At 41.1% G+C, this 13,046-nt stretch overlaps 1 protein-coding gene across 5 annotated transcripts in view; it reads right to left on the bottom strand.

The window, feature by feature from the left end:
• Positions 1–13,046, bottom strand: part of LMBR1 (limb development membrane protein 1) — a 160,503-nt gene that overhangs the window by 109,640 nt on the left and 37,817 nt on the right. For 3 of the 5 annotated variants that reach the window (XM_059396008.1, XM_059396009.1, XM_059396012.1), the window contains 2 exons: positions 12,070–12,109; positions 4,312–4,451 (listed from right to left, as the gene is read on the bottom strand). The exons of 1 other annotated variant lie outside the window; for it this stretch is intronic. In XM_059396008.1, coding sequence (XP_059251991.1) covers positions 4,312–4,451; positions 12,070–12,109 — 180 coding nt within the window. Of the gene's footprint in view, positions 1–4,311; positions 4,452–12,069; positions 12,110–13,046 lie in introns of those variants that run through there. One more of the 5 variants, XM_059396011.1, reaches the window with a different exon arrangement.

The following is a 13,046-nucleotide window of genomic DNA, read 5'->3' as shown; positions in this document are numbered from 1 at the left end:
TGCTTCTGATCTAGGAAATACCTCACAGCAGAATAATGGGCCCATGCCCTTGGAATTCACTGGTCATGCATGTTTCCCACCATCTTGAAGCAGCTGGTTCAACAGAATGCCCTTTTGAAGACTCAGTTATGGTACTAGCTAAGAGGTAATACCTCACAGGGCTGAAGAAAGGTACTCTAAGAAGTTGTATTCACCCTGAATCTGTGTTCAATACATGGTGGTATTTCTCTCATAGCCAGGGTCCACAGGCCCAAGAATCAAGGGGCAGAAATGGAAGTGGTAGTACTGACTAGTATCCCTACTGACCCCTAGCAAACCTCTGCCTCCTGTTCCTATAACCTTAGAAACTAGTGCTGCTAGGCTAAAGGTTCTAGCTCCAAAAGGAGGAACACATCCACCAGGAGGTACAACAGTGATTCCACGGACCTGGAAGCTCAGACTGTTGCCCAGAACTCTATGGTCCTCCAGCCTCCCAACCAGCAAGGAAGGGAGTCCTGACCACCAAGCAGAACCTGGACTGCTCCTCCACAATGGAGATGAGGAAGAGTGTTGTCTAGAAAATAGGACATGCCTCGGGGCATGTCTTAGTATCACCGTAATTTGGGCCCATTAATGATTTTTTAAAAGCCAAGAAGCAAGCATGTCTAAGGCTGAAAAATCTTCAACCCAAGACAATCTTAGGAACTAATAATCACTCCCTCGAATGTCACTGACAAGGTTAAAGAAAGCTACGAATTTAGAAGAGAAAGATGAATTTAAAGATTCATGAAATTCACTACATGCAGCAAAGGATACAGACCTACCAAAGATTCAGCAGAAACAAAGCCAGGGGTCATAAAACTCTCAAGGAAAATTTCCAAGACTTACATCCCAGGCCTCCTAAAACTTATTCCTAAGAATACATTTAGAAGCAGTGACATCATTTAGAAAGTTCTTCCTCTAGTTCCCCAACTTTCAGATGCTGTGGTTTACTGAAGTTCAAAATTATTATTTATTACATTTTCATTCAACACATTTATTAGGCCATCACTATGTGGGAATCATTGCTCTAAGCCCTAATTTATAAACAAAATATTTGAGCTTACACGCAAACTTTACATCCTAATGAGAAAGACTATCAATAAAACAAATATATTTACTTCCAGAGTTAAGGCCTCCAAATATATGGCATGTCATGTGCTGGTCACTCTTACTTCCAGTCCATAAACAGAATAAAAGAAATGACCTTGATTTAGAGTATGTGAAGGTCATTAAGTATAGTACGCAATTTCTACTCAGCGAAACTGGAAACAAAGGCCAGTTGACCTGTCATACTGGTTAGCCCAGCTTGAAATCACCTGCACTGCTGGTAAAAACACCTGGAGCCCAACCCTGCAAAACGTATGTGCCACAGTACCTACAGCTTTACAGAAAGGTAGGGCCAAGCGGAACCATGCCAAACAGTCCTCCTCAAACATTTTAGACAATACATGTAAAAAACGTTTTCTAAATTATATATTATCCACGTATTTTTAATAACAAATAACATGTCATCTAAAAATAACTCACCAAAATATTCACAGCCTTTACTTTCCAGGCTGTTTCCTGCCTTTCACAGTAACAGCAGACTTTTCAGTAGAAGATTTATTTTTTGTATTAATTTCAGTTTGCTTATTTGAGTTTTTTTCAATTGCTAAGCAAAAAAGTGAGTCATTATTAAATTATTAATTTAATAATTAGTACTAATATTGCTGAATTCACTTGGTCTTCAGAGCATCATGACTCCATTTGTTTCTACTTCCAAGCACAACAGAAACCACAAAGGCCAAATTCAAATATATGATTAAACTAAAATTTTAAAATTTTTCATGTCAATGAACAGTTTAAGCAGTATTAAAGGACATACAGGAGGAAAGTATTTGCAATTAACCTGATAAACAACTGATTACTTAAAAATAAAAGCGGGTGGAAAAAGGAATAGAATCTTGCCATCTACAACAACATGGACCCAGTGAGACTATCATGCGAGGAGAAATAAGTCACTCAGAGAAAGACAAAGACCCTACGATTTCACTCATATGTGGAATTTAAGAAACAAAACAAATGCACAAGCGAACAAGATTTGGGGGTCAAACCAGGAAACACAGGAAACAGACTCTTCACTATGGAGAACAAACTGGTGGTTAGCAGAGGGGAAGGAGTGGTCGGGGGATGAGTGAGACAGGAGATGGGGATGAAGAAGTAACACTCATCGTGATGAGCACCGGGTGGTGCATGGAGTGCTGAATCACTATGTCGTACACCTGAAACTGATATCATACTGTATGTTAACTAAAGAAAATTAAAAATTTAATTAAAAAAAAGGGGGGGGGGGAACACTGTAAAAATGGGCAAAGGAAACACAGGTAGGCAATTTACTAAAAAAATAACTATGGTGGCTCAGACATGAAGTGTTTGCCTTCGGCTCGGGTCATGATCCCAGGTTCCCAGGATCGAGCCCCGCACTGGGCCCCCTGCTCCGCAGGAAGCCTGCTTCTCCCTCTCCAGTTCCCCCTGTTTCTGTTCCCTCTCTCGCTGTGTGTCTCTCTGTCAAATAAATAAAACCTTAAAAAAAAAAAAAACTATGAATGACCTCCGAGTATGTTTTGTAAATGTTGTAAATGCCTATCATACTAGTAACTAAAGTAATGTACATTTACAAGGAGAAATGTTCCACGTTTTCGAATTGGAATGATTGTTTTAAAGATTTACTTGGGGTAGGGCAGAGAGAGAGAATCCAAGTAGACTGCACTGAGCATGGAACCTGACGCTCAAGCTCCTGACCCTGAGACCATGACCTGAGCAGAAACCAAGAGTCGGACACTTAACTGACTGTGCCACCCAGGCACCCCTTGAATTGGCAGGTTTTAAGTACCGCCCACAGTCGATGAAGATGCCTTCTGGGAAGAGGAGCCCCTCCCCCATCCCACCACTGAAAGTGAAACCACTAGTGGAATTCACATAGCTTTCTGGAATCAGGAAATATCTTCTCAAAACTTTTGAAGTGTGCTTACCTGGAAAGCAAACTGCAGAAATTTATCCTAAGGACAAATATTTGTTTGTAAAGATGAAGCTTTTTTAGTTAAAAAAAAAAAAAAATGGGAACAATCCATGCTTTTAACAGCTTCAGGCACTACTGTAAATTGCACAGAAAAGTAGTTAATGGCATGGAAACCTCCCCGTTATATGCTGATTTAGGAAAATGCAAATTATCAGTGAGTCCATGAAGGTTTCCATCTGGTTATGTATCCACAGGAATATACCTTACTGAAGGCTACAGGCCTTCCCAATAGCTCCAGTAGCTCTGTGAGTTGTAGGATTTGGGGTAACATTAATTTTCTTCACTGTATATTGTTTTCCAAATATTCTACAGCAAACACAGCATTTCTTTAAACACAAAGGAGTGAGAGAAAAGGTAGCTGTCTAGATAAATTCCAGATAAAGAGTTATGCACATAGTCATCTTTAGAAAATGAGGGAGAGAGACCATTTGTCACGTCTCGGGAAGGGAAAGGACCCTCTAAACACAGAACAATTAGAAAGACCAAAGGAAGTAAAAAGACTGCACACTGGGCAAAATACAAATGTTAATAATTCTATCAATCAAAAAAGCAAATAAAGTTAAAAAGAAAAATAACCAGGACATATTTACAAAAATCTAATAAAAAGCTGATGTTTCACATATAAAGAAATCATAATTCAATAAGAATAAAAAGATCTATGTATTAGATCTTATATTTTATAAATCAAAATTAAAATGTCCTACCTCACCAAAAATTTCTAGAAAATGGTAGCGTCAAGATTGGAATGCAGGTCTACTTGGCCTCCAAGCAATATACCATGTTGCCCACAGCAAGTAAGTCCCATTTTTAACCACATTAATTTTAAAGTTCATACTTGACAAAAGAGTTTTTTCCCCTTCAATTACACATTCTTAAATGAAAAAAGTAACTAAGAGTAAATAAATGAAGTAGAAAACTATGGCTAGTATTTTTAGGTCTTAAATGGAGGTTGAGTTCTTTTGACATATCCAGATAAACCAGAATTCTCCTGATACATATTTAAATAAGAACTTGTTTATCAAAATCATTATTTACTTGATTAAGTAAAACAGAAAAGGCTGTCACAACTAAGAATAGGAATACTAAGTAAAATCTGGTTTTCTGATTTTATGAAGGACTCATGGTTTACTGGAGGAAGATGCAAATTCTGAAGGAAATTAAGAAAAGGCAAATCTAAAAATACAGTGCGGAAAAAAACGAAAACATTCATTATTAAAGCAATATATACTGACCATGAATCAGGGAGCCATTTAGCCACTGAATATAGTAGTTTTGAGGAAAAGAAAGCAGGATTTCGTTGCTGATTATTGAAAAGGGTAAGAGCAGAACAGCCCCGGCTGAAACCGCCAGCGTGAAGGTGCTCAGACACAGCCTGGAAGAGAAGAGACCGCGGTCACCAGCCATTGGAGGAAGCAAGAACACGATCGGAATTCAAAAAGGACAAAAACTCTTAAACCTCTTAATCCAAAAAAGTTACATAAGATTTTCATTAAATACGTGGAGTTTGAGACAAATGTTGTATGTATTATACTAGAAGTTCAATTAGGTATACCCCAAAACGCCTCACTCTGTGAAAAAGGTCAGTAACTCGAACGAGCAGACCCTACAAGAATCACATAGAGAAGACAAAGTACTCTGCACATTTTACAAAGAATAAGCCATCGTCTCTCTCCTCTTTTAAATTTAAATATTTATTCCACAATTGCATTTAATTAATAACTGGCAGATACATCCTAACAGCAATGCAAAAACTGATTCAGGTGAAAAAAAAAATACTTGTGAAAACAATATGAAAAACCAATTCAAAATTTCAAGGAAAAAAACTCAACAAAGCCATTGGTCAGCTACCTCTTAAAACCGGTAAAGGTAAAATAAATTAGACTAGCAAACAGTATCTAACTATTAAATATTCTACTATTAAACTATTTAAAACACTGCATTGTCATTTTTAAAATTAAGATATTGCTAATAAATACTAATACAGAAAGATGTCAAAAATAAATTAAGTGAAAAAACAAAAACTAAAAAACCATGGACAATAAATAGAATACATGCTTACACACACACACACACACAAACAAAGCACTTATATACACAGGAAAACAGAAGTACCAAAAAAAAAAAAAAAAACCTAACATAATATATAACAATCCCACAGGAGAGTGGGCTTTCCCATTCTCAGTTATACATGTCTGAAATGTTTAAAAATTTTTTATCTAATTTTTTAAAGATGTTTTTAAGACTAAAAGGGAAAGGAAAAGAAAACCTCACCAACATTATAGATGGAACCTTAATTTAATATCCATTCCATTAAAGTCAATAGAGGAACAACGTGAAAATAAACGTAAGACGACATAAGGAAAAAATGCACACTGAACACTGGCAATACACATCCACTAGAGTACTTTGAGACCAATGCCATCTTGTGGCAACCATAAGAAGTGTTTTCCTACTTAAAAGCCAAAACAACCATGAAACCTCTCTGTTCAGTAAATCATTGATAAAGTTCAAATGTAGACCATATCATCCATACCAAAAATACAACTCAAATCAGACACAGAAGAAGGCTTAGGAGTTGTTTCGCTGAGTTGGCATGTTTCCTGGGAAAAGCACTAGGAACAATGTCTGCCTGGGTCCACCGCCAACTCTGGCAACTACCAGCCCGTGGCCGGAAGCGTGCTTCTCTGGTTTTGTCCTTGCAAGTCAAGTGAGGAACTTACCCCAACCACTACCATGTCTGCCTTCCAATGCTAAAAACAGGATCAAACCCACAAGCTCACCATTCCAAGTCCGGCACAGCTGTTCCAGTATGTGTGCGAGGCTCCTCTCGCCACGACAGACTCCCCCATACAGTGCCATGTAGCCAGTCTTCTTGTACACCAAACCTCAATGCGCCTCATCGCTCTGTGCTCCAGGGCATAGTCAGCTCTGTCCCTAGGGTCCCCTTTCTGTCATCTGCCCTGCAAACCACCACTCTCTGCATTCCTCTCAGTAGTCAATCCCTCTCTTCTCAGCTCACATGACACTCACCACACAACCAGCAAGACGACCAACCACAGTTTCCAAATCAAAAACTGGGTCCTGTAATCTGACAAAAAACTAAGCGTATGGGGCGCCTGGGTGGCTCAGTGGGTTAAAGCCTCTGCCTTCGGCTCAGGTCCTGGGATCGAGCCCCGAATTGGGCTCTCTGCTCAGCGGGGAGCCTGCTCCTCCTCTCTCTCTCTGCCTCTCTGCCTACTTCTGATCTGTCTGCCAAATAAATAAATAAATAAAATCTTTAAAAAAAAAACAACTAAGCTTATGAAGACAAATAAGTATTTGAAATCAACGATCCAGAAAAGCCTGAATGTATGGTCACCATAAAGACAACGCCAACTCTCAACAAAACACTTCCAGAACCTACTGTATGTATTCCAGGTACCATGACTGGGCTCAGGATATTCAGACAAGATGCTGTCACCCTCTCGCACTGCTCATGGGCACCTAGGGTGACAGCTACTCACAGAAGACCGAAGCAGTGCAGGTCAATGCTGGCAAGGGGTCCTTACTATAAGGTAAGGCCCTGAGTCAAGTCGAAATAGGGCAGTAGTGCCCATGGCTTACAGACCTACTGAAGTGCCCCTCAGATTAAAGCACTGTTTCACAAACATCACCTTCTGAAACGGAGCAGATTTTGAGGACAGAACCCACAGGACTGCCTGAGGGCGGGGGCAGAGAGCCCTCAAGGCTGATCTGAGTTTTAGCCTGAGAACTGGAACGGCAGAGCAGGTACTGCCTGTTTTGGAGAAGGCCGCAGCTGGGGCAGGCTGACGGGGAAACAGGAACTCAGCTTTGGCCCAGCTCCGTCTGTCACCTCCACAAGGCAGGAGCATCACAGGAGCAATGCTTCACACTTCTCTCTGCAGGCTACCAGGTAGCCTAGACCTTGTCTGCCCCATTGCTGGTCACGTTCTGATGACCACTGGTCAGGATGGTGTGTGCCGAGGCTCTCTGACTCTAACATCACTCTTTTCCCTTTTAAATAATAAGTATTTTGTGGGAAGCTAAGTCTGAAACTAGGAAAAATAGCCTGTTCCTTGCCAAAAAGATTATTCATTTACGGATTCCTATCAGTTTGGACTCAAGATTGTTCTATTTTATTCTGTGTAGGGTCCATTACAATCATTCTCCAGACACTGAGATTGTCCCTGATTGGTGTGGAAGCCCTCAGAGGCTTCTGGGTCTTTTTGACATGTACCCATCATTCTTGGGGCACTTCCCTGCACTCTGGCAGTACCACATGCACAGAATGAGCCTGGAACTTCCCCTCCCCTACCCTGCAGTCAGCTTCTCCCCCAAGGGGCCTCGGTCCCTATTAGTGGGAAATTGTATTTAGAAGCACTGAAGTGGTACTGAATATACTCCCTGCTGCTGGTGTGTCACGCTCCCAAGGGACAGGCAAGGACTGTAAGTGCGCACGATGCATACAGGTACACATACACAGTTACCTGACCCGCTTTTACATTGAGATCTGCTGCGATAACTTTGTGTCATAAACCATGAGGCCGCACTGACAGTCCACTGGCAAGTCCAACTGCAATGCAACAACCCTGTTCATCTTCATTTTCCACCCCTTCCCGTAACTGCAAATGGCCCCCATCACCTTCAAATGGCTCCCATCACCTTCAATGGACCAATCCCCTGGAAATGATCTGACACTGCTAGCCTACCCAGAGCCACCATCCTGCTCAGGTGACTCCCCATTCGGGACTGCCCTACCTCCCTCCCCACTGACCTCTGATAGCCACGCCAGGCCATCCCTCTAGGGACACCAGCCTACTTGGGCTCTGTCATCCTGTAGGGACGCCCTCCCCAACCTCTGACGCCCTATGACAGAGCACCCCTAAACACATGCAGATGCCCCTCATCACCCTCAAGCTCACACTCTGCGCCAGGATTTCCCTCTGCAGGGAAAATCCCCTCCCTCCTCTCAGACCCTGAGAGCCCACACCAGGTCACCCCCGGGGCTCTGACACGTCATGCTAGGACCACCTCCTGCTATGGAAACCCTCCTCTCACCTCAAAGGCTCGCAAACTTTCAGCAGTTAGGCATTCTGATTTCATTCTCAAATCAACTAACTAGCCAAATCAACTAACTAGTAGCTCTCAGAAAATGTAGTTTGGGGTTGCAAAGTTCACTTGGATGCCAGTCCCTGCACTTAAGAACTTGTCGAGCTCTTGCCCTTTCATCTCCTTGTTAGCAGGACTCTCCTTCTACTTCCTCCTCTTCGGTGGAGGGGGCAAGGGAAGGAAAAATGGTGGAGAGAAGAGAGGCAACCCCTACGTCCCACGTACAAAGCCCCAGCACCAACCCTGGATTACTCTGCAGATACAACTTAATCCACACAACAGCATGACAGAGTAAGTGGGAGCTCAGCTTCACACAAAGAGAAAACAAATGTTTCTCAATCTCTTCTGACCTGAAGTTAATCCTGAGTTCAGAATCTGAATCCAGATCTGCCTTCCTCTTCCGTTCTCACTCACTCTATCACACACGGTGGGGAGAAAAGCAGTGAAAGCCAAAAGGGTCACTGGGAGGCAGTGGAAGGGAACAGACTAGTCCTGATTCTCTTCGGTGCCCTCCCCCTTGCCCCTCTCCCATCTTTAGTGTAAGTGCTCCCCCAGCCGCCTGCCTCCACTCGTGGGACCCGCCAGTAGAACCCAAAGCCCTGAGGCCCTCAAGCTCACCCCAACAGCGACGGCAGCAGAACCGGTGAAAGCAGAAGCGGAGGTCAGGGCTCCTGAGCCGCCTCCGAAGGAAACGAGGCACAGCCACCGTTCCATAGACTGCACTGCCGCACAAAGACTAAGTGCTGTCCTCTGGTCTGCTCGTGAATGACTGACCCACAAATGCGTGCATGTAAACGTACCACCAGGAGTGGAGCACAGTCTAAACAGAGAGGAGAGTGGCACACATCTCACAGGTACTTACTTTAGCCCTAGAGCATGTCACTGGGAAGGAATTATATCTGCCCTTTATTCAGTGTGTGATTTGCTGAAGCTTTTCGAGGTAAGTGAATTATTTAGACCAGGAATTTAGACAGTAATTTAGACAGAGAAAAATGATAAATCACTGAAGAATTTTCATAAATGTCATGGTCTGAAATAAAACTATAACCCCTAATCCTATAAATTTAAATAAAGTAATAGGCCTAAGTTTTAAATCCACAAAGCGAGAAGAATTTACAATATAAAGTTACAGATGTTTTCCCTAGGGCATTTAAAATAATTTAAATTACCAAATCTAGTAAAACAAGATCCATTTAAATTCACTGTTCAGTTATGAATCAAATCAGCCCTACTCAAGTCACTTCTCAGTTGAAAGTATTTTTTTTAAGTGAAATTCACATAACATAAAATTAACCATTTCAAAGTGAACAATCTAGTGCTATTTAGTGTAGTCACAGTGCTGTGCAAACACCAGCACTTTCTAGTTCCAGAACATTTCATCACCCCAAAATAAAACCTTGTACTCACGAAGGAGCTGTTTCCCATTCTGCTCTCCCCTCGGTCCCTGGTAACCATCAATAGGACACGGATGGATTCACCTTTACTAGTTTATCTCTCATAAATGGAATCACACACTAAACGGCCTTTCATGTCTGGCTTCTTCCACTTAGCATGATGTTTTTGAGGTTCCTACATATTCCTTTTTACAGCTGAGTAATATCCCAGGGTGCGTGAGAGTATCTGTGTACATGTGCGGTAAGTGCAGGCGGCCTTTCTCCCTTTCCCTCACCTCCTCCCCACCCCAGGCACAAAATGAATAATCTGATACCAATCATGAAGACACACATCCAAACAACTGGCCTGCAATCTTCAGAAGTATCAAGGATAGGGAAGTCAAGAAAATACTGAAGAAGGGTTTCAGTCTGAAGCGACTAAAGGGAACCCACAACTACAAGCAGTGTGTGATTCTGAACGGGGTCCTTTCGCAACAAAGGACATGACTGGGACAACTGGTAAATCTGAATGGGGCATGAGTGGTACAGCCTCAATTTCATTATTTTGATGGTTGTACGGTAGATACACAGGAGGACGCACTGTTTGTAGGCATTATATATAAAAGTATCCTGAGGAAATGGAGAACCAGGTTGGCAAATTCTCAAACAGTTCTAGGGCAAAAAGGCTCTTTTTTTTTTTTTAAGATTTTATTTGTTTATTTGACGGAGATCACAAGTAGGCAGAGAGGCAGGCAGAGAGAGAGAGAGAGAGAGAAGGGGAAGCAGGCTCCCTGCCGAGCAGAGAGCCCGATGCGGGGCTTGATCCCAGGACCCTGAGATCATGACCTGAGCCAAAGGCAGAGGCTTTAACCCACTGAGCCACCCAGGTGCCCCTAAAAAGGCTCTTTTTTTGTTTATTTCTAACCTTTCTATAAATTCAGGGCTATGCCAAATAATTTTCAAAGTATCAATAAAAAAGAATCCTGGCATAAGAATCTCTCCAATGTAGTTGTATCTGTGTGATTTCAAATTTCAGTCAAGCAAAATCTGATAAAAAGAAACTTACTGCTTCCCATCCAGTTTGATACCTCAAAAAATTTAAAGGGCAGAACAATCATATATCAGCATAAATAAGGAGAAAGAGAGCTATAGGGACCTAAAGAATCATCAGACCGTCTACCTGCTCCGAGCAGGGAGATGCTCAGCTAGCTAGAACAGATGTCTGTTCCTTATTCCAAGACTGTCACAGTCTTCTCAGGAGACCATTGAGCAACCCAGAGTTTTCTTTCTTACGGCCCAGCAACTCTCCCACCAGAAGCCCACTTCCTGGCTAAAACCTCTGAAGGTAAAATTATCAGCTCCTCAAAGAAGCAAATTTTAACAGGAGACAATCAATCCTCATTTTTCCATGTACAGTTGATCCTTGAACAATATGGCTTAGAAATGCACAGGCCCACTTATAAGTGAATTTTTTAAATTAAATATAATACAGTATTATAGAGGCACCTGGGTGACTCAGTCATGAAGTGTCTGCCTTCAGCTTAGGTCATGATCCCAGGGTCCTAGGATCAAGCCCCACATCAGGCTCCCAGCCTGGCAGGAAGCCTGCGTCTCCCTCCCTCGCTCCCCCTGCTTGTATTCCCTCTTTTGCTATCTCTCTATCAAATAAATAAAAATCTTTTTAAAAATATATATAGTACTGTAAATGTACTTTCTCTCCCTGATGATTTTCTTTTCTCTAGCTACTTTTTTTTATTAAAGATTTTTATTTATTTGAATAAATAGAGAGAGAGAGCATGAACAAGCAGGGGGAGCAACAGAGGGAAAAGCAGGCTGCCAGCTGAGCAGGGAGTCCGATGTGGGATTCCATACCAGGACCAAGGGATCATGACCTGAGCCGAAAGCAGACACTTAACCAACTGAGCCACCCAGGCGTCCCTAAATATAATAGAGTACTATAGGGTCCTAGGATCAAACCCCACATTGGGCTCCCTGTTTGGCGGGAAACCTGCTTCTCTCTTTACCACTCCCCCTGTCTGTGCTCCCTCTTCTGCTGTGTCTCTCTCTGTCAAACAAATAAATAAAATCTTTAAATTAAAATATTGCAGTACTGTAAATGTATTTTCTCTCCCTTATGATTTTAGTAAGATTTTCTTTTCTCTAGCTACTATATTGTAGGAATGCAGTCTATAATACACATAACATATGAAATGTGTGTTAATCAACTGTTTATGTTATCAGTAAGACTTCCAGTCAATAGTAGGCTATTAGCAGTTAAGTTTGGGGGAAGTCAAAAATTATACACAATTTCCAACTGCACAGGGCCAGCGTCCCTAACTCTCATGGTGTTTAAGACTCAACTGTATATTTATATGTTTCTAAAGATAGGGTTAATATCAATAAAAAAGGTGACTTTTTCCCACATTTATGCCCAAAGGTGCAAATTAAATTTGAAGAATTTATGGCATCGAAATTAGAAACAGAAAAAATGAATTTTAAAATACATACGAAATCCTGTTGACTATGGCATCTTCATCTTCTTGTTCATCTGTAAAAATGGTTATGGGATTAGTTTTTTTAATCTTCAACAAAATGTTTCATTAATTTATTAGAAAATATAAGCAAAAATAGAAACTTAAAGAATTACTGAAAAGAACTGATTTTTCAAAAAGCACTGTATTTATTTCAGCATGGATGCAAATTTAAATCCTATTAAATTACACAGGACAGAATGTAGGTAGAGAAGAGTGTTGTGATTAACCAAAATCTTGATTAACAAAACTAACATATGTAAACTGAGATTTTCCAAATATTTATTGTGCAAGAAAATAAAACTTAGCAGAACCTTAGGACCACTATCAAGTTTACTGTCATACAATATAAGTAAAATTATAATTGCTAATGAATGAAATTTTTTAATTGATAATATCTAACAAAAATCTTTATTATAAAATTATTAGTCAGAATCTTAAAACTCATGTACTTTTCTTTAATTTTTGAATCTGTCATTATTACTGGTAATAAGGAAGACGCTCTTGGACCAGTCTAAACCATTTAAATACCACTGCCTCAATACTGCATAATTACTGTTCAATTTACAGAACGAAAGTATCAAGTTTTATGTCTTTTACAAGTAGCAGATGCCCTCTGCTCCAATGCTCACTCACCTCCCTCTCTCTCATGGCTGCTAGCCCTCTCTGTGTCCTCCCACATAAATTTACCAGCTAAAGAAAGTATGATCCAATTACAAGAATATTGCACAACACCCCCTGACTCCTCCTTCTCCTCAATACCTAACTGGGGTGTCCTCAAAGGCTCTCTCTCTCTCTAGGTCTCTGTAATTATTATGAGAGTCTACCGGCTTCCATGTCGATGGTTCATATGAGCCATTCTGACCCCAATCTCCATTCTTTTTTCTTTTTTTTTTTAGATTTTACTTATTTATTTGACAGACAGAAATCACAAGCAGGCAGAGAGTCAGACAG

This window comes from Mustela nigripes, chromosome 4 (assembly GCF_022355385.1).
Source record: "Mustela nigripes isolate SB6536 chromosome 4, MUSNIG.SB6536, whole genome shotgun sequence".
Taxonomy (NCBI): Eukaryota; Metazoa; Chordata; class Mammalia; order Carnivora; family Mustelidae; genus Mustela; species Mustela nigripes.
The sequence above is the reverse complement of the archived record's forward strand: the minus strand, read 5'-3'. Positions and strand labels throughout refer to the sequence as shown.